The sequence below is a fragment of the Nuphar pumila genome, chromosome 15, assembly GCF_984573655.1.
Source record: "Nuphar pumila chromosome 15, dmNupPumi1.hap1.1, whole genome shotgun sequence".
NCBI lineage: Eukaryota > Viridiplantae > Streptophyta > Magnoliopsida > Nymphaeales > Nymphaeaceae > Nuphar > Nuphar pumila.
In genome coordinates this window covers 36,441,448-36,460,499 of record NC_143263.1, presented here as the reverse complement: position 1 = coordinate 36,460,499, position 19,052 = coordinate 36,441,448, and the positions used below count along the sequence as shown (strand labels likewise).

Here is a 19,052-nt window from a genome sequence, read left to right as displayed (position 1 = left end):
AACCTGTAGTTGAGACTCTATCATTAGGGTTTCCTCCCCAATCAGCATCAGTATAAGCAATTAAATCAAGAGATGATGAAGAGGAAAGAAAAACTCCCTTAGTTATGGTGTTTTTAATGTATCTGACTATTCTTAAGACTGCACTCATGTGCACAGATGTAGGTGCATGTTGAAACTGACTGACTGAGTGAACTGCATGAGCTATGTCTGGCCGAGAGATGGATAAGTAGGTCAGGGCCCCAACAAGTTGCCGGTAGGGAGTAGGATTCTCGAGAAGTGTTCCATCTTCCAACCTTAACTTTGCATTGATGACCTCAGGGGTGTCTGCCTTCTTATCATCGGAAATTCCAGATTTGGAACAAATGTCAGCAGCAAGTTTCATCTGAGAGAGAATATACTCTCTAGGAGAGTAGGCAACTTCAATACCTAAAAAATATCTTAAGAAACCAAGGTCAGACATATCAAAATTTTCTTTTAAAACTTTCTTAATATCATGGATTCCTTGTTCATCACTTCCAGTGATGATCATATCATCAACATATAGTAGTAGAATCACTACTGAAGATCCTGCACTTTTCACAAACAACGCAGTGTCAGTATAACATGAACGAAAATTCAAACTAGTCATTACACTGCTAAATCTGTCATGCCAAGCTTTCGGAGCTTGTTTTAACCCATATAGTGCCTTTTTTAGTTTAAGAATTTTGTTTTCACCAATAGATACTCCCGGTGGATGATCCATATAGACCTCTTCACTTAATTCGCCATTAAGAAATGCGTTCTTAACATCCAATTGATAGATAGGCCATTTTTTAACGGATGCAACTGCAATAAGAGTCCTAACACTAGTCATTCTAGCTACGGGAGCGAAGGTTTCTTCATAATCTATTCCGTACTCTTGAGCATACCCTTTGGCTACCAACCTAGCTTTATAACGTTCTAATGACCCATCACTTTTAGTTTTAATTTTGAAGACCCATCTACATCCAATAGACTTCTTTCCAGTGGGTAATGAAGTTATTTCCCAAGTTTTAGCCTTTTCAAGGGCACTAAGTTCTAGTTTCATGACTTCAACCCATTGAGGAATGTTTTTGGCTTCATTATAGTGTGATGGTTCATGATAAGAGCCTAATGCAATTAGGCATGCCCTATATTTAGGAGTTAGGGACTCATAGGAAACAAACCTATTTGGTGGATTGGAGATCCGGCTAGATCTCCTTAAAGAGGTTTCTTCTATGTTGGAACTTTGAGAATATTTTTCTAACGCACTAATGGGAGTTTCTTGACCACGCCTAGCATAGGTTTGAATTGACCTATTTTCAACATCATTACTTCCACTTTCAACATTACTAAGAGGAGTATCCTCTAAATCATTAGAAACATCCTCAACGTGGGGAGTCACATCTTCTTGAGAGAGAAGATCAAATAAGAAAGCATATTCGCTTTCATCAATATCTTTATTTTTCTCAAAACCGTTCTCATTTTCTAAAAAGGTAACATCTTTGGATACATATAGTTTGTTGCTTTTGGGATCGAAGCACCTAAAACCCTTTTGATTTTCTCCGTATCCTAAGAACACACATTCAATAGCTTTGGGAGATAACTTATCTCTTTTATGTGTAAGGACAAAACACTTACACCCAAAAATTCTTAATCTATTAAAATCGGGTGTTCTTTTAAAAAGTTTTTCATATGGAGATATATTTTGTAGAGATGAGGATATCATCCTATTTATCAAATAAGTAGAGGTTAAGGCGGCTTCGGCCCAATAGCATTTTGGAATTTCTTTGGAAATGAGAAGAGTCCTAGAGGTTTCCAAGATATGTCTATGCTTTCTTTCGGCTAGACCGTTTTGTTGGGGAGTCCTAGGACATGACCTTTGATGACAAATTCCATTGGTTTCCAAATATTCTTGAAATTCATTTGATAGATATTCTCCACCGGAATCGGATCGAAGAATGGAGATATTAGTTGAAAATTGATTTTTGACAATCATATGAAATTTTTTAAAAAAGTTAAAGACTTCGGATTTTAGATTGAGAAAATATATCCACACATATCGAGTGAAATCATCAATGAAAGTAACATAATATGAGTATCCTCCTTTTGATATGACCGGAGAAGGACCCCAAACATCCGAATGAACTAGTTCAAAGGGTCTTTTTGACACAAATGTTCTCTTTGGAAAGGGGGTGGATTTCATTTTTCCAAAAATACAACTCTTACAAACAAAATGTTTCTCATTACAAAATTTCTTTCCAAAAGGAAAGGAGTACATTTTTTAGAAGCTTGGATGTCCAAGTCTTTGATGCCAAGTTTCTATATTTTTATCTTGGACATGATTACAAAATGAGTTAGTAGGAAGTTTCAAATTGGTCATGTAGTAGAGATCTCCCCTCCTATGGCCTTGCCCAATCCGCTTCCCGGACTGGAGATCCTGTATAGAGCAATCTTGGGTTGAGAAGGAGATTTCACATCCATGATCACATATTTGAGAGACAGATAAAAGATTTAAATTAAGTTGAGGTACTACTCTTACATTTGGCACAAAAAAATCTTTTGAAAAATCTAAGGTTCCAAAACTTTTAACTTGTAAAGAGGTACCATCGGCGGTGGAAACATAGGAATTTTTGGAGTTGCTACATACATTGGATAGTCCATTTTCAATAGGGGTCATATGAAAAGATGCTCCAGAGTCAAGAATCCAAGAAGGCATACCTGGAGGAGAAGAAGAGGCAATGGCGGCTCCCGAAGTTGATGGTGACTTGAGTAGGATTTGAAGTGCTTCGGATAGTTGAGCAAGGGAGAAGGACTCTTTCCCTTTCATTGGCTCCTCCTTCTTTTGCGGGATTTCTTCAATAATAGCAAATTTACCTTTTGGAGGTTCATTTATCTTTGGACAATTAGGTCTTATATGACCCGGTTCTTGGCAATGATGGCAAATGGCTTTCCTATAATTGCCATTATAGTTATTTTGCCTCCCAAAGTGTGGAGGTTTGTAGGTTTTCATATGATTGCCGGGTTTAGTTACGGCAAGAACTTCATCTCCTCCTTTAATCATACCAAGACGTGTTTCCTCTTGGCATATTTCGGCTATTGCATCTTCCAAAGGAAGTGGTTTGGATCTATGAAGGAGGGAGGACCTCACTTGTTCATATTCGGGCCTAAGCCCATGTAAAAATTGGAAAAAGTGTTCTTTCTCCATTTGTTCTCTTCGCATTTCCACATCTTCACTTGATACCCATTTAGGTTCAAGAAGAGATAACTCATCCCACAAAGGGCCAAAAGTGCTATAGTAATCTCTTACATTCATTTCACCTTGCTTAATGGTACGAATTTTCTCTTGGATAAAGAATTGACGAGCAAGGTCTTTTTGGGTATACATACCTTTCATAAAGAACCATGCTTCATTTGCTAGGCGGAATTTAGCAATGTTGGCGCAAATCTTTAGCTCCACGTTGTTCATGAACCATGCAAGAATTTTTGCATGCTTACTTTCCCAATCTTCAACCTTGGATTGGTGATCTTCAATAGCCTTCATGCGAGCATTTCCTTCTAGGGCTTTTTCTTGATCACCATCTATTTTCGTAAGTTGAAGTTGAGGTTCCCTAATGGTGCCCATAACGTATCCCCAAAGCTTTTTACCTTTGAGGTTGTTCTCCATGGCGGTGGCCCACATCATGTAGTTAGTACCATTGAGCTTGAAGGAGAGATCAATCTTTTGTTCTCCTTCCATTATATAATCAACAATGGAGGACAAGCAAAGAGAGATAGAACAAGACAACTAGCAATATGAATCAAGAGCACAACCAAGGCTCTGATACCATGTAATGAAATATGCGGAAAAGAAATGTATGTCCTACAATGGACATTCACACATAGAAATCAAAGAACAAGTCCAAAAGAGGACATACACAAAAGCCAATAATGGCTAGAAAGCATAAAATCATATAAATGCACTAAAGGGCTTGAAGAAGCCACACCTTACAAAGGGGGAGACCCCACTTATTTATAGGCAAGAGAGGAGTGAGAGAGGGTTTAGAGAAAAGAAAGAAAAGGCACCATTGGGACCGTTGGGGGCCCAACGACTCCTTGTTGGGCCCCCCAATGAAGGTGCATTTAATGCACAAAAAAGAAAAAGAAAAAATAAGGAAAAAGGAGAAAAAGGAAAAAGAAAAGAAAAAGGAAAAAAAGGAAAAAGACTATACTGCCCCTATTGGGCGATTTTACAGAAATACCCCTTATCGGGTATGGGTGAATATATTTATATATATATATATTTATATATATATATAAATATATTGATTACATGTATATTTTAACAGGTTTCTGGGTATTGCATCTTTCTTGGGGAAAATCTGGTATCTTGGAGCAGTAGAAAACAAAAGACAATAGTTAGATCAAGTACTGAGGCTGAATACCGATCAATGGCTGCTGCCACTGCTGAAGCTACTTGGACAAGGCACTTGCTGAATGAATTGGAGGAACAGATCTCAAAATCTATCTTACTGTGTGATAATCAAAGTGCCATTAAAATATCTTTCAATCCCATTTTCCACAGTAAGACAAAACATATTGAGATAGATCAACACTTCATTCGACAGAAGGTTGAAGATAAAGAGATTGAACCTCATTTCATACCTACGGAAGACCAGGTGACAGATTTATTTACAAAGGGTTTGACAAACAACAGATTTTGGTTCTTGAAGAACAAGTTGTCCATGGTACAAGACCATGCACAATTTGAGGGAAGGTATTAAGTATCATGAAAGGGATTGGACCAGTTTGGGTCTGATCCAGACCCAAACTGGGATTGCGTGATTGACGTGCCTCCTAGGGCACGTTTGTAATATTGTGTTTTGTTGTAGGACAGTCATGTCCATAATCAAGTTTACTTGTAACCTAATACATAAATACAAAGTATCAGGTCACGTATGCTTTATGAAAAATGTAAGCCTGTGTGCAGCAAAACCGACTCGGCGTCTTCTCTTTCTTCTATCTTTTCTTCTCACTTTTTCTCCTTTTGCAGATCAGATTTGGTGAAAACTGATGTTCTAACACCGAGGCCTCTGCCTGACGGAGAATGCGAAGAGGAAGAAAGACAGATAGAAGAAGAGGAAGAGACAGAGGACAGAGAAGATGAAGAAGGAGAAGAATAAGAAGAAGAAAAGGCGGTATGGCGGTCAGGCCGGAACCTCGCCTCGCCCGCCTGACAGATAGGAGAACGAGGAGGGGCCGAGCCCCTCCTCTGCGAGCAGAGGGTGCAGGGAAGAGGCCGAGCCCCATCCACTATCACCCATATCCTGGGCGAGAGAGGGAAGAGGGCCTGGCGCCCTCCCCTCTGTCGCAAACGAGAAAGAAAATGAAGAAGTTGAAGGAGACAATGAGGGTGAGCGAGAGAGGGAGAGGTGTACTTGAGAGGGCCGGCGGGGGTCGTTGGCGCGGCTGTCGGAGAGGGAGCAATAGGAGGTCGCCGACGAGGGCCTCGGTAGCGGAAAAACTCTGGGAAGGTGAGAGACAACGGGGGAGGAGAGGGGGACGCTGGGTAAAACAAACAAACAACAACTACGCCTTCATCCCAAAACAATTGGGGTCAGCGATATGAACCAAAAAAGAAATTCATTTTGGGTCTTCCACATGAATCCTTTTCCTCCAATCATTTCTATCCAACGCCATGTCCTCGGTGAGGTTCAAAGCATTCATATCCTTTCCTATCATCTCCATCCAAGTCTTCCTAGGCCTACCCCGACCTCTTTTAACTAATATATTTTCCCATTTCTCCAACCTTCTAACTGGAGCATCATTAGGCCTTCGCCGAATATGTCCAAACCACCGTAAACGATTCTCTCGCATCTTATTTTCAATGGGTGCAACACCTACCTTCTTACGTATCTCTTCGTTCCGAATCTTATCTTTTATTGTATTTCCACACATCCATCTAAGCATCCGCATCTCAGCTACACTCATTTTTTGAATATGATGTCTCTTGGCAGCCCAACATTCCGTACCATATAGTAAAGCGGGTCTAATAGTCGTCCTATAAAACTTTCCCTTCAACCGCAATGGCATTCTACGATCGCACAACACTCCAGAGGGGGACGCTGGGTGACATACATAAAATTTAATCATGAACAAAACATATTTAACAACATTGTAACAACTTATATGGCAGCAACGAAAACGAATTAATATTCAGTCTCATCATGGCAGCATACATAAACTTTTCTGTCATAATACTAACATAGACCAAAAATTGAAATTTAAAGGTTGTTCTGATGCCAAGTTGCCAACCCATATGGCAGCATCAACCAACTTCATGACAGTCATATCAATAGGCGAAACTGAGCATGAGCAACTTGCTCATGACCCTCACAAGGGTCGGTTAAGAGCTTGGCAATAAACATTTGATTTTGATCAAATCGGCCTTAATGACCTAATTCAATCTTTTTTTTGAGTTATTTCCAATCCCGGCATATCAGCCAACCAAAAACCCGATTAACAACATGACTGAAAGCCACATTTTATAATAGATTGGAATTAGCTTTTTACTTTAAATAAGGTCAGACCTAAATCATTTCATAAAACTTCGATTTATATTTAGTCCAAAACCAGAGTTAACAAAAATTTCATTTAAGCTAAAGTCGAGTTTAGAAATCAACTAAAAGCCCAGATCCTTCTTTTCTAAAGTCGATTCTTAATTAATCCCAATAAAGACAGGTTTTTTATTAGGTCTCAAATTCAAATCTAGATTTGAATTATATCAGGAGTACTCAGATTTAACTGCCTCACTAATATTCAGATTCTTTTTAACAAGGTCCGAGGTTTTGTTTGCAAATCGAAAAGCCCAAACCTATATGTTTAACAAAAACACATATTTGTTAAATTTATGGCATGGTTTTGTTAAGCAAGACAAACTCATATTTAGTTAAATTGAACACCAGTTTTCGTAAATTAAAAACTCATTTTTTTTATATAGACGAGTCTCCGCATCACAAAGGTTAGAACAATCTTTTTTCTTTCTCAACACTTCCTGACGTCAAACCTGATTGGGACAGGGTCTGGTTTCATTCCAGAATCCAATCAGAAAATTGGGCAATCCATGTTCACGTGTTAATCTGTACCGAGATCCAAGGTCTTACATACATAACACATTCCAAAGCCACAAGGGATCTTACATTAACCATCAATCAAACCAAATAACTTTATTCATCATCAATAATTAAAGTTAGAGAACAATAATAAAATAAATGTCAATAAAAATGGAGCCACACTGTCCCAAAGAATATGTCAAAGCAATCACGTAGTCCTCGTAGGCTCCTGATCGCAGTCAGCCTCATCACTAGGCTTCAGAGGCTGTGAAAGACATAAAGAATACGGGGTCAGAATCATAGATCCTGCATACAAATTCCTTTAATAATTCAATTAGACAAGAAAAATATAAATCAAATTTATGTAACATTTTTGGAGGAATACAACTACAACAATTTCATAATTCGAATAACTATTCATGCATTAGAGAACAATTATCATACAACAACAATATATCATATATGAAAGAACAGGTAAAGATGCATGAAATTAAAAAGGAGATGTGATTGTTTCTCATAAAACAAAGTAATAAAATTCTACACTTAATTGTAATCATATGTGGATATGCCATACTTGGTTGATAATATTCTTTGTAGTATTTCAATTTTATAAAGTTTGTATGTTATTTTTAGTATCTTAACCTACCATGTTTCCCATCAGTCACCACATAGATATGAACAAAGTCTACCAATCATGATGATTTCTTTCCTTTCCTTTGTTTCACACATTATTTACTCTCCTGTGAAATTGATTGAATCAAAATATCCTACAAGAAATGAAGCCTTTTTGGTATGAACCTTCCAACATTTACCAATGCAAGTATTGCTTGAGAACTGTTCTGTTTGTCTTCAGGTGCGCTATTTCTGGCCATTGGAAAGTCATTCATTGAATGAATTTGAGAAAGTGTGGCAAGATGTCATCAACAAAGTAGGAGGCAGACCTACCTCTTGTACAATTTCTGTGATGTTTGGAAGGTATGGGAAGATAGATTGCACTCTCTTGCTTAGGCATATAATAATACTTTTCTTTTATCTTATGAGCAGAACCTTGGTTGTTCCTGAGAGCTGTCATGGTGTAGCAAGATTCACCTTCGACTATCTTTGTGGTCAGCCGGTAGTAAACTTGCATTCCTGTTCAAATCATATGTTAATAGTTGGCTTTTGTAATGCTGTAGTAGCCCGCTTAGAACATCCTCCTGGTTTTAGAGCTCAATTTAACAGTTTGTAGAAATAGGAAACTTTTATCAGTTCTTTTTTATGTCTTTATTTGTAAGATATTACTTTGGGCTATGTCACACGAACGCTTCACTTAGCATGCATATCCTGTATCGACATGATACAACATTTGGACACTTCTTTTCTGAAGTTAATTTGGGAGATGTTGAAGAAAAATTTATGTTTAGGCTTCAATTGTAGAGTTGGCTTAAATAGTCCAAAGAGAATTGGATGTACCAAGTTATATAAGAAAGAACTAGTAGTTTGCATGCCATTCAACACATTAGATATGAGTGCCAAATTATGTTTTTAGACATGCATCAAAGTTTTGATTCTTTTATGAACATTCTTTATCCTTCATTTGGACAAGATCAACAACAAGATCAAGCACATGGTGGTTATTACAAATAAATCATCACATTTTTTTTGAAAGGAAGATGGAGGATTGCACTCCCTCCATATCATTGTATAAAAATAAATTTACAAAAGACCTTCCAAGTTAGGAAGCCAGTCCGGTGGTTTGTGTTTTCAATACAGCCCCATTCTTTAACAAGAAAAGATTATAACCCAAGGCATAAAATCTTCACATTTGCTTTTTTTTTTCCAATTGTGATACACGTGTATTTATGTGTATTTAGCAAATTTTGTGATGCTTTGGAGAACCTATTTTTCTGCAGTCTAATTTCTGCTCAATAATGGGTAAATTCCTGTACATGAACTGCATAAGCCCCTTGTGTTTTCAGGCTGCTCTTTTTATGTTCCATTTTTCTTCAATGTGGTCTGTAATGCAATGTTTTAGTTCTCCACTTTCATGATCTTCATAAAACCGTTTTGAAGTAATATCACATCATATGATCATTTCAGGTGGGTGCACCAGATTACATAGCAATAGCGAAGAACTACCACACTGTTTTTATCTCTGACATTCCCTTGATGAGTATGCGTATCAGAGATAAGGTACTGCAGTCAACAGAGACATTTTTATTTTCTATGATTACGTCACTTCTTTATGTACGTTGCATGATCATTTGCTCATGAGAAGAAATACCATTAGATCAAAACCTGGCTGCTTGTCTCTAGTATATGCATCAAAGGTAGAATATGTTATTCATATTCTATTCTTAATTCATAATCCAGAAATGTGCATCTTCCTGCTGAAATTAGTGGTTGCTCAGATTGGTACATAAAACATTTTGGAAGATGACTTTTTTTTCTGAAGATATCAATTGAGTGTCACTTCTTTTGGATCTTGTCTGGCTATCTCACAGATAAAGGTGTGATCTATTTTTACTAGTGCCTTTCATCAAAGGTTACATCATATTGAGACAGGCTACACTATAATTGAATATTTCCTGAAGGGCGTAATTGCTGTTGGCAATTACTTTTTTAGAAATTTGCCTGTGTTTTTCCAACCTCTTAAGGACACCTACCAGTCTGTCTCTTTTTGGTTCTCAGCAAGCTCATTTCATCTTAATGTTTAGAATGGTTGTTGACATATAAAGTGTATTTAGTGTACCTAGTGTATTCTACTATGTTTTAATTATATATATGAGGTCTATCTTCTAGATCATTATTCTTTTTTTTTGTCCTTTTGTTTCAGGTTATTCACACACTACATTTTGAGTTTGCAAGGTAGATAATTTAGTGGTTATTGCAGGATCCTATTTATATGCTGCGTGTTTGACTTTCCATGCACTGCTGTGTGGAAGTTTTGAGAAAGTAACTTGTCTTAAAATCCAATGATATCCATGTTTTCTAAGTTAACCTTTCAGCCAATTATTCATTTATTTTATGTGTTTATGAATTATTATACTTGTCTAGGACTTGTGAAAGCTCATTGCTAATCATTTGGCTTCTCATATGGTTGTAATAGCAACTGAGTTGAGTAAGCGCATGTTGCTACTATCATACACCAGGCAAGATATGTCTAGACGTACTGATTAGTCAAAATATGAGCAACTTTTTATGTGAAAAGTGGTACTCTTATGTAATATTCTTCAACTTTCTGTTTCTTATTTATCTTTGAAATTATTCTCCTCAGCTGCTATAGTTCCACTGCAGGCAAGAAGATTTATCACCCTCATTGATGAGCTATACAACCACCATTGCTGCCTTATTTGTGCTGCTGCTTCTTCAATTGATAATCTATTTCAAGGAACTGATGAAGGAACACTGTTTGACTTAGAAAGGTTATACATATTTTCTCACATATCATATGAATGTTCAGTTTTGTGGCTTAACTGGAACTTACATCTTCTATTGGCCATATCTTTTGTTTTATGCATGTTTCTATCATTCCTATGATTGGACAATTAGTATAGAATTTAGAAGTAATACATCTTGTGTGAAACTTCTGGAATTAATTGATTGACTAAAATTAGAAACGGTTAATTCCATAAGATGGAAAAACATGATTGTTTGCAATTACATTTCTGCAAACAAGGTGGTCACTTTCTCACCCATTTCAAGTAGTCTAACTCAAGTACAACATGTGTTTTTGACACGCACACACACATAAAATATGTTTTTTCAGTTATCTCTCTCTCTCTCTATATATATATATATATATGATAACGGGGTTCATCCTTTTAAAAATAAATGTACATATTGCAATTACATTTCTGCAAACAAGGTGGTCACTTTCTTACCCATTTCAAGTAGTCTAACTCAAGTACATGTGTTTTTGACACGCACACACACATAAAATATGTTTTTTCAGTTATCTCTCTCTCTCTCTCTATATATATATATATATATGATAACGGGGTTCATCCTTTTAAAAATAAATGTACATATATATATATATATATAGTCATATGTAATATAACTAGATAGTAACTAGGATTAGGTTTTTTAGTTTTTGGGTTTTTGGTTTTGAGCTAGTCAACATAGAGAGTCTCCCAACGACTCTATGAGTATGATCCTCTTTGTGTATAAATATGGGGCAAATCCCCTCTACAATGTATGCTTCTTGCATGGTCTTAATCAATAAAATATTATTTTTATTTCTTGTGTTTGCCCCTTTAGTGAGTTTTTGTGTGTGAGCCCATTTTGTGGCTTGTGAATGTTCTTTTGGTGCTTTGGTAGAACTCTTTGAGTGTCCACTTTATTGTTTTGGTGAATATATTTTGGAGGACCTTGTTTTCTTTCATGGTGTCAGAGCTTGGAGATCAAGCTCATTTTTTTGGTGCATTGGGAAGTATGCCACTCAAGATTTTGAAGACTCTTTTGCAAAATTTATTTAAGTGCTTGTGGTATTGTTGTGCTCTCTTGGTAAAGGAGTGCTCGTGTGTTCTTCATTGGAGGTGCTCTCTTGGTGGTGGAGTGCTCGTGTGTTCTTCATTGGAGGTGCTCTCTTGGTAGTGGAGTGTTCGTGATACTTTTGCTATCTTTTCTCTTTCTTCCTCCTCTCTATCTTCTATTCTTTCTCTTAGCCTTTGTAAACATGGATGACAATGATAATATCATCCTAGAACCTATCAAACTCAATGACACAATGTAAAACCCAAAAAAAAAAACTTGGATTCGGGACGGATCCGGACCAGGACCTGACCTGGACCCAACCTGAGGCACCGCCTCTCCCGTGCCTTCTAAAGACAGCGAGGCAGGGGAGGGGTTTCAAATAGAAACCCCCCTCTTCCCCTCTCGCTCTTTCCTCTCTCTCTCTCTGCTCTCTCCCCCTGACTCTCTCTCCTCGGCTCGTCGTAGACCCCCTTCGCCGCCGCCGCCTGCCTTCGTTCCCTCCGCCGCCGTCGACGCCGGCGACTTTTAGGTACGCTCCTTCTCTCCTGTTTTCTCTCCTCTCCTTTTCTTCTCCTTTTTTTCAGTCAGCAGGCTGGCAAGGGCGACACCCCCTGCCGCCTGTGTTCGAGTGGTTGGCAGGGGCTTTTGCCCCTGTCTCTCACCTTTCGGAGAGCTGGCAGGGGGCGACACCCCCCCTTGCCGCCTGTTTTTGCTCGATTAGCAGGGGTTTCCAACCCCTGCCCCTCTCTCTCTCTCTTTCTCTGCGTTCGCTGGAAGGCCGACAGGAGGCCAGTGGCCCCTGCCATGCCTTCCCCTAGCTCTCTCTCTCGCTCTGGGTCTACCAGGAGGGTGGTGTCGAGCACCCCTTCTGGTCTGTCTTCTCTTTGGAGGGACGATAGGGGCGAGGCCCTGTCGTCAGCCTGCTCCAGCAAGCCGGCAGGGACTAAGCCCCTGCCGCCAATCTCTTTCTCGGCAGGCGGCAGGGCTGCCGCCTGCATCGCCTCCTCTCTGGCAGAGGGCTCCCGTGGGAGGGCTCTCAAGTGACCCTTGTGCCTTGGTTGGCAGGGCTCCCTGTCTGCCTCTTGTTCAGACAGGTCGGCAGGGGCCGAACCCCTACCACCTCCTTTCTTCTGGTTCTCGGTAGGTTGGCAAGGGTCGAGCCCTTGTCACCTCCCTGAGTTCGGGAACGACGGCAGGGGATGAGCCCTGTCGCTGTCTCCCTCTCTTTTTCTCGTTGGGTGGGCAGGGGGTCGAGCCCCTGCCACCTCCCTATGTTCGGATGGGTCGGCAGGGGCCAGCCCCTGCAGTCTCTCTGCTTGTCTGTTGCGCAGGGAAGGGGGTCGACCCCCTCCCTGCTTTCGTGTTTCGTTGGGAAGGGGCTGAGACCCCCTTCCTCTCTCTTTTGGTCAGGGGAGGGTTCGAGTCTCCTCCCTGCGCCTTCTCCTTCTAGTAGGCAGGGGTGTCGCCCCTGCCTTCGCTAATTTCGGCAGACAGGGGCGAAGACCTCTGCCTCCCCTTCGTTGTTGACAGGCAGAGGGGCTTTGCCCCTGCCTATCTTCTACCTTGTCAAGCAGGGGCGCAACCCTGCCTGCCCTCACTTTATGAGGGCAGGGGTGCAACCCCCTACCTCCTCGTAGTTTGCTGACAACAGGTTAGCAGGGGCTCGCAGCCCCTGCCCCTGCTTCTTGCGCTTATAGCAGGTGTGCAAGGGCACGATGCCTCTGCCTCTGTTTCCTTTACGTTAGGTCAGGGGCAGTATCCCCGACCTTTTATTTTTGGTATTAGCTTGCTAAGATCGTCGCTTTTGTAGCTCGTACGACGGATCCTGCTCGCGCTCCGCGGCCCGAGCCGTTAATCGCCTACACCTGCAGACGTCAACAAGCTCGCAACTCAAAAAGGTAGGGGAAGATTGCAAGGAGGATTTGGACAATTGAATTGAGTTCAATTAACAAAAAAAGACAATTAAATAAATAAATAAATAAATAAATAAATAAATAAATAAATAAATAAATAAATAAATAAATATATATATATATATATATACGAGTACGCATTTAACTCAAGGACTCGGTTTCACGATCCTTGTCCTTTACTTTCTGTCATGTCTTTACTTTGTCGTTGCGCTTTGCGCCTAGGCTCTTGCTTTTGCAAATGTTTTGTTATTGCCTTGCCATTGCAGATGATGCTCAGGTTTTCGCCCATTGCATATGCTATAAAGGCATCCTCGTGGAGGATGCAAGGGGCATTTACCACTCTCCCTCTTGCGACAAGAGTTGAGTCGAGAGCTTAGCGATACATTCTCATCTAAGGAGAGAGATCCCTAACAAGGATCCCGACTTTTTGAGTGAACAGTCCTGCATAGTAGACTTGAGAGTTTAGGGAGCTGCACAAAAGCATCGAAGACTGCTCAAATCAAAATATTTGGAAGGATGTGATTGGCTGGTTCTGTTCGCCTATTCGGCATATCTCGGGTAACCCCGAATTGGGGCTTGGGCGAACTTCTTAGCTGGGGTTCTGTTGAGAAACCTGTATCCCGTCTGTCCAGGTCGGTATCGAGACATGCGAGACATGTAGAGGCCTCGATAGCAGATGAGATTCTAGAAAATCACATGACAAATGTTGGCACAAGCAATTAGTTGTTTCTAAAGATAAAAAATGTCAAAAGTAAAGTTTGAGAAACATTACATCTTTGTGAAACACTTTTGTTGAGGTTCCTATTGAGGAACTACACCCCTTTCATCGTAGAGTACTTGTAGTCGTGCACTACACGCTAGTACTGCGATGATCGGATGAGACGGTCGTGCGACCTCGAATAGTGCTAAATGCACAATGCTGTAATCACATAAAATGGTGACTAATCGCTTTCATAGGCTAGATGCTCGAGTGGTTGAAAGACCACAACATAGAATGAGTCGTTAGTTAAGCAACACCTAATGCACCCATTCGCTTCTTGTTGTCTGTCAAGGGAGAGGAAAGAGCGGTACAAAACTCCAATGGATAGGTTGTTAACAACCATCCCACGGGCAAAGATCCGGCCTCCCCAGTCATTGGAGTTAGGAGAATGGACTACCAAACATTATCCTAGGTGGTAGATTCCATGGACTTCTGCAGAAGTTGGATGCATCCATTGCCAAGTACCTGCCTTTGGGAAATTCTCTCTCGGCGTCGTCCCCTTAGGCGCAGACTCAACTAGCTATTTGGGTTATTGAAAATATATAGAATAACAGACACTCAAACTAGTCTCAGTTGTTTCTACATTTTGTCTGCGCGTACCCGCAGGCCAGTAATATCGAAATATAAGTCTGTTCACACTGGTTGATGGGTCATAAGACTTTCGTGTGCTTTGGCTACACATTTTTTGTCAAGTAAAAGTTTATCGATGAAATTACGTATGACTTTGTGTGTCCCCGAGATTCTTATGATTATGATGCTTATGTTAGCATATAGGTGGATGAAATGTCGCACCGACAAATGATTAATTTAGACTATTTAGGTGAATAATACATCACGCCTACATAGTTTTATTGCATAGAATTGCATTATGGTTGCTTGTATGAATATAGCATACCTGTATAACATGATTGATAGGTATCTTGAATTTGATTGAAATGTCTTGAAGATATGTGCATGAGTTACACGCTAGAAAGGTCGAATGCGATGTGCTTTGAGATAGGAATTATGATTTTATTGAACTACGTAGGAGTTACTTATGCTGATGTTTAGTTGATTCATATTATGTAATCTGCGTGTTCTCATGTGTATGCATGCTTTGAGGTCCTATTTGAGGAATGCAATGTTTCTTGTGGCAATGATACAATGTGTAGTATAATATGCTTCTGTGTAATGTGATTGAAATGCCACGTGATAAGAAATGTTGAAAGCATGCGATAAATGTTCATGGTTCATGGAACCTTATTGGAGGAATGTGTGATCTTGTGATTTGTTTTACCATATGAAGTGATACGATGCATATTGCTGGTATTCATGCTTGTGCCCATATTGGTGGTTACTGACCCCAAGAGCGATCAATTGTTCAGAGCAGTCGATTGTATTGATGCATGTATCACTGAGTATGATATCTGTTGAGGACCTGATCTCCAAAGGATTATCTGCAAGGGCGTGTATGATCAAGACCAGGTGACCCGGCTAAGGTGGTAGATTCTCTGTGAAGATCTACACTGTCCAAGAGCGGGTAGCCGCAAAGATGGTGAACTCTTGTGAGGAAGTGTATGGTCTAAGACCAGGTATACCATCTAGGACGGTAATTCCTTGTGAGGTTGTACATTTCTTAGACCAGGTGATCTGACGTTGATCTTGTTAATTATAATAGTGGCTATCGACCCTGAGAGCGGTCATTTGTATTGATGCATATATCGCAATGATTTTCATTGAATTTGGCATTTGTCGAGGATCGGGTTCCCAAAGGATTCTCTGTGAGGGTATGTATGATCAAGATCTGGTAATCCCGCTAGAGCGGTAGAATCTCTGTGAGGAGGTACACTGTCCAAGAGCGGGTAGCCGCAAAGACGGTGAACTTCTGTGAGGAAGTGTATTATTCAAGACCAGGTATACCATCTAGGGCGGTAATTCCTTGTAAGGTCGTACATTTTCCAAACCAAGCGATCCGACGTGGAACTTGTGATTTTATATTAGCATAAAAAGTTATGGTGAGCTGTGATGATCTTCTGAGATTGATTAGGATAGCCAGTTATGAATCTATAAATTTGACTTTCAAGACTCAGATGTGAGAATCAGATCTTTATTGATTTTAGATCATGTTTTGGACCTTTTATGGAAGGGTGAGTTTTTCTGTGAAAGTATGACGCCTTAAGTGAGTCATAACAGGTGACAGTTAGGCGTGTAAGGCCTTAAGAGATGGGAATAAATTAAGGTTGTTCAGGACAAAAAGTTTGTTAGAAATAGTGAGAGCGACAAACGACGCCTTGATAATGGTGCAGAGACCCCGTTCTAGGAACGAAAACAAGCTTGTTGCATGGCAGTTCATAGCTTACGATCAAATGAATCGTCATGTTGCGTTTGACAGTTGCATTGCTTGTTTGAAACTGCTTACCTGTTTAACTGCTGATCTGCTTTAAACTACTTAGCATGCTGAATTAAATGTACTTAATTCAGTTCTTGTAGTCTCTCTTGTGCACCTACTAGTTTTTCGCGAAACTAACCCATTTTATGGGTACAGGTGATGATTAGGTACACCACGAGCGATGACAAGATGGCTTTAAGATTTTCTTTTTCCTGCTCTTAGCTTGTGTCCTTGACGTTTTTGGGTTTTGTCACGGGTTTTCCTTTGGATATCCGAATTTTGTACTTTTTGGTTCTTTTAGCTAACGTGCCCAAAGTTGTCAGCTTGCCTTTCTGAATTTAACAAAAGTATAGTCTTCTGCTGATTACATAAATAAACTCTGAAAGGAAAGAGATTTTCTTCTAGTCTCTTGCCTGTTTTCTGAAAGGTTCACAAGTTTGAAATTTTGGGGCGTTACACACAAACTTTGTAACATGGGCTTCAATCATGAAGCACTTCATATAGGGGAAAGGGTTGTGGGGATTAATGTATATGTCAGATTTAGAACCCAAACTCATTCTTACTAAGATAGAAGGAGAAAAAGGGTACCTCTTACATAGGCGGAAAAGACCAAGGCTATAGCCATATATGAGAAAAAAATAGAAAGAATAGAGAATAGGGCATGCCAAGATTATGTCTTGGCTCATTAGTAGTATTAATATCAAGAAGTTCTCAAGTCTAGCTAAGTTTGAACATGTAAATAAAGCATAAGACTATCTCAAGAGGATGTATTCTCTTAAAGATATTGCTCACATTTGCAACTTACAAGACAAAGTACACACTGTGACTCAATGAGAATATTTTAATGAGTTGTCCGACCTTTGGAATGAGTTGGGTCTTCTTGAGCCACAATGGCATTGTTCCGAAGACGTAGAACTCCGTCAAAGACAAATTTATGCAGAACATTTCTATCAATTCATTAATGGACTAAGACCGGAGTTTGAGTATACCAAATTGGCTCTTCTTCATAGAGGAAAAGTTCTCTCTATTGAAGAGCTAAGTATGGAGAAAAATAGACTAAAAAAGAAGACATCTAAAGAAGATGATGATTCAATCCTAGCCATGTCTAGACCGATAAACTATGTCATTGCTTACAAACCACCACATTATGGGAGACCAAACAATGATAACTATGGAAAATAAGGCAATGAGTTTGAGAAGAAAGAAATATTTGTTATTATTGTCGTGAACTGGAACATGTCAAGACATATTGTCCTAAATTAAAGGGGCTCTTTGAAAAGAAGGTAGCATCAGTTGCACAAGAGTCAAGTAAGCTCAATGCTACACAAGAATCCAACATTGGGATTACGTCTTTGACTCAACTTGTAGAAGCTCTCCAACCTCTATTCAAAGGAGTTTCATCAACCGGAGCCGCGGTCTCTTCTTTTATCATCTCTGACCACAGTAAGACTCTTTGGCTTCTTGACTCAGGTGCCTCATTTCATATGACACCAAATGGTAATATCTTATCCGAATGTCGTAACTCAAGTTGCTCAAATGTTTTTACGGCTGATGGGACGATGCCTTGAGATAAATAAAATCATAAATTTTGAGAATATTTCGAAAGGTTTTTCTTAAGTTAAACCTAAATCTTTTGTCTGTCTCTATAATACCTCACTTTTTTTTAAATGGGTTCAAAAAATAATTAATGTTATTTTAAATGGGTTCAAGGGGGTTAGAATATGGGCTGGACCTTAAGTGGATTGTGGACCCTTGGATGAAATCCACGGTCCACATAGGGCAAAAGGTTTTAAATTTAAAGAAATTAATTCTAATTAAGACATTTGCTTAGTTTAAAAGCTAAATTAAATTTAATTAGGAAGCTTACTAAATAAAAAATAATAATTAGGATTTTTTTAAGTGGGACAATTTTTTTTTTTTGAGAGTCCTTTTCCTAAGGACTTCCCAAGAGGGGCATCACCTAGGAGTCACGACCTAGGTGAGACCCCCTTTATAAAAAGGGCTTGAAAACCCTCCTCTCTCTACAATCGTGATTTAGAGAAAGAAAGAGAGAGAAGAGAGTGCTGCATTTTGAGAGATGAGGAAAGGAGGAGATGGTAGGACCAACCAACAGGTAGGGTTCTTCGCTGCATAAGGAACTGGGTTCCTTACGAACAACCGTGTCAAGGTACGAGCCCTCACATGATTCAATATGCTAGAAAGGGAGCATGAGTCGATTCAAGCATAAGTTTAAAAAAAAATTTGTTTTCTTAGGATCTGCATTTTTGGTTGCATAGATTAAAATGTGTTTAGCTTGTGTTTTGGTTGCATGGCATGCTGTAATGGATTTTATTTTTTTTCTGATTGGATTTCATGACATCATGGTTGTTGAGAATAGGTGGTTTTAAGTAGAGTTATCTTTCATTAAGGTGCTTTTTTAATTTAGTTCTTTATAATGGGGCAGTATTGTAATTAAGTCTTTAAGC

General features: G+C 39.5%; 1 protein-coding gene across 4 annotated transcripts in view; it reads left to right on the top strand.

Moving 5' to 3' along the window:
* Positions 1-19,052, top strand: part of LOC149815139 (AFG1-like ATPase family protein) — a 167,761-nt gene that overhangs the window by 128,086 nt on the left and 20,623 nt on the right. For all 4 annotated transcript variants that reach the window (XR_016427822.1, XR_016427823.1, XM_089988374.1 and 1 more), the window contains exons 9-12: positions 7,942-8,063; positions 8,133-8,202; positions 9,168-9,260; positions 10,365-10,492. Coding sequence is in view for 2 of the 4 variants with exons in the window: in XM_089988374.1 (XP_089844500.1) it covers positions 7,942-8,063; positions 8,133-8,202; positions 9,168-9,260; positions 10,365-10,492 (413 nt within the window). In the remaining 2 variants the exon portion in view is untranslated. The remainder of the gene's footprint in view (positions 1-7,941; positions 8,064-8,132; positions 8,203-9,167; positions 9,261-10,364; positions 10,493-19,052) is intronic.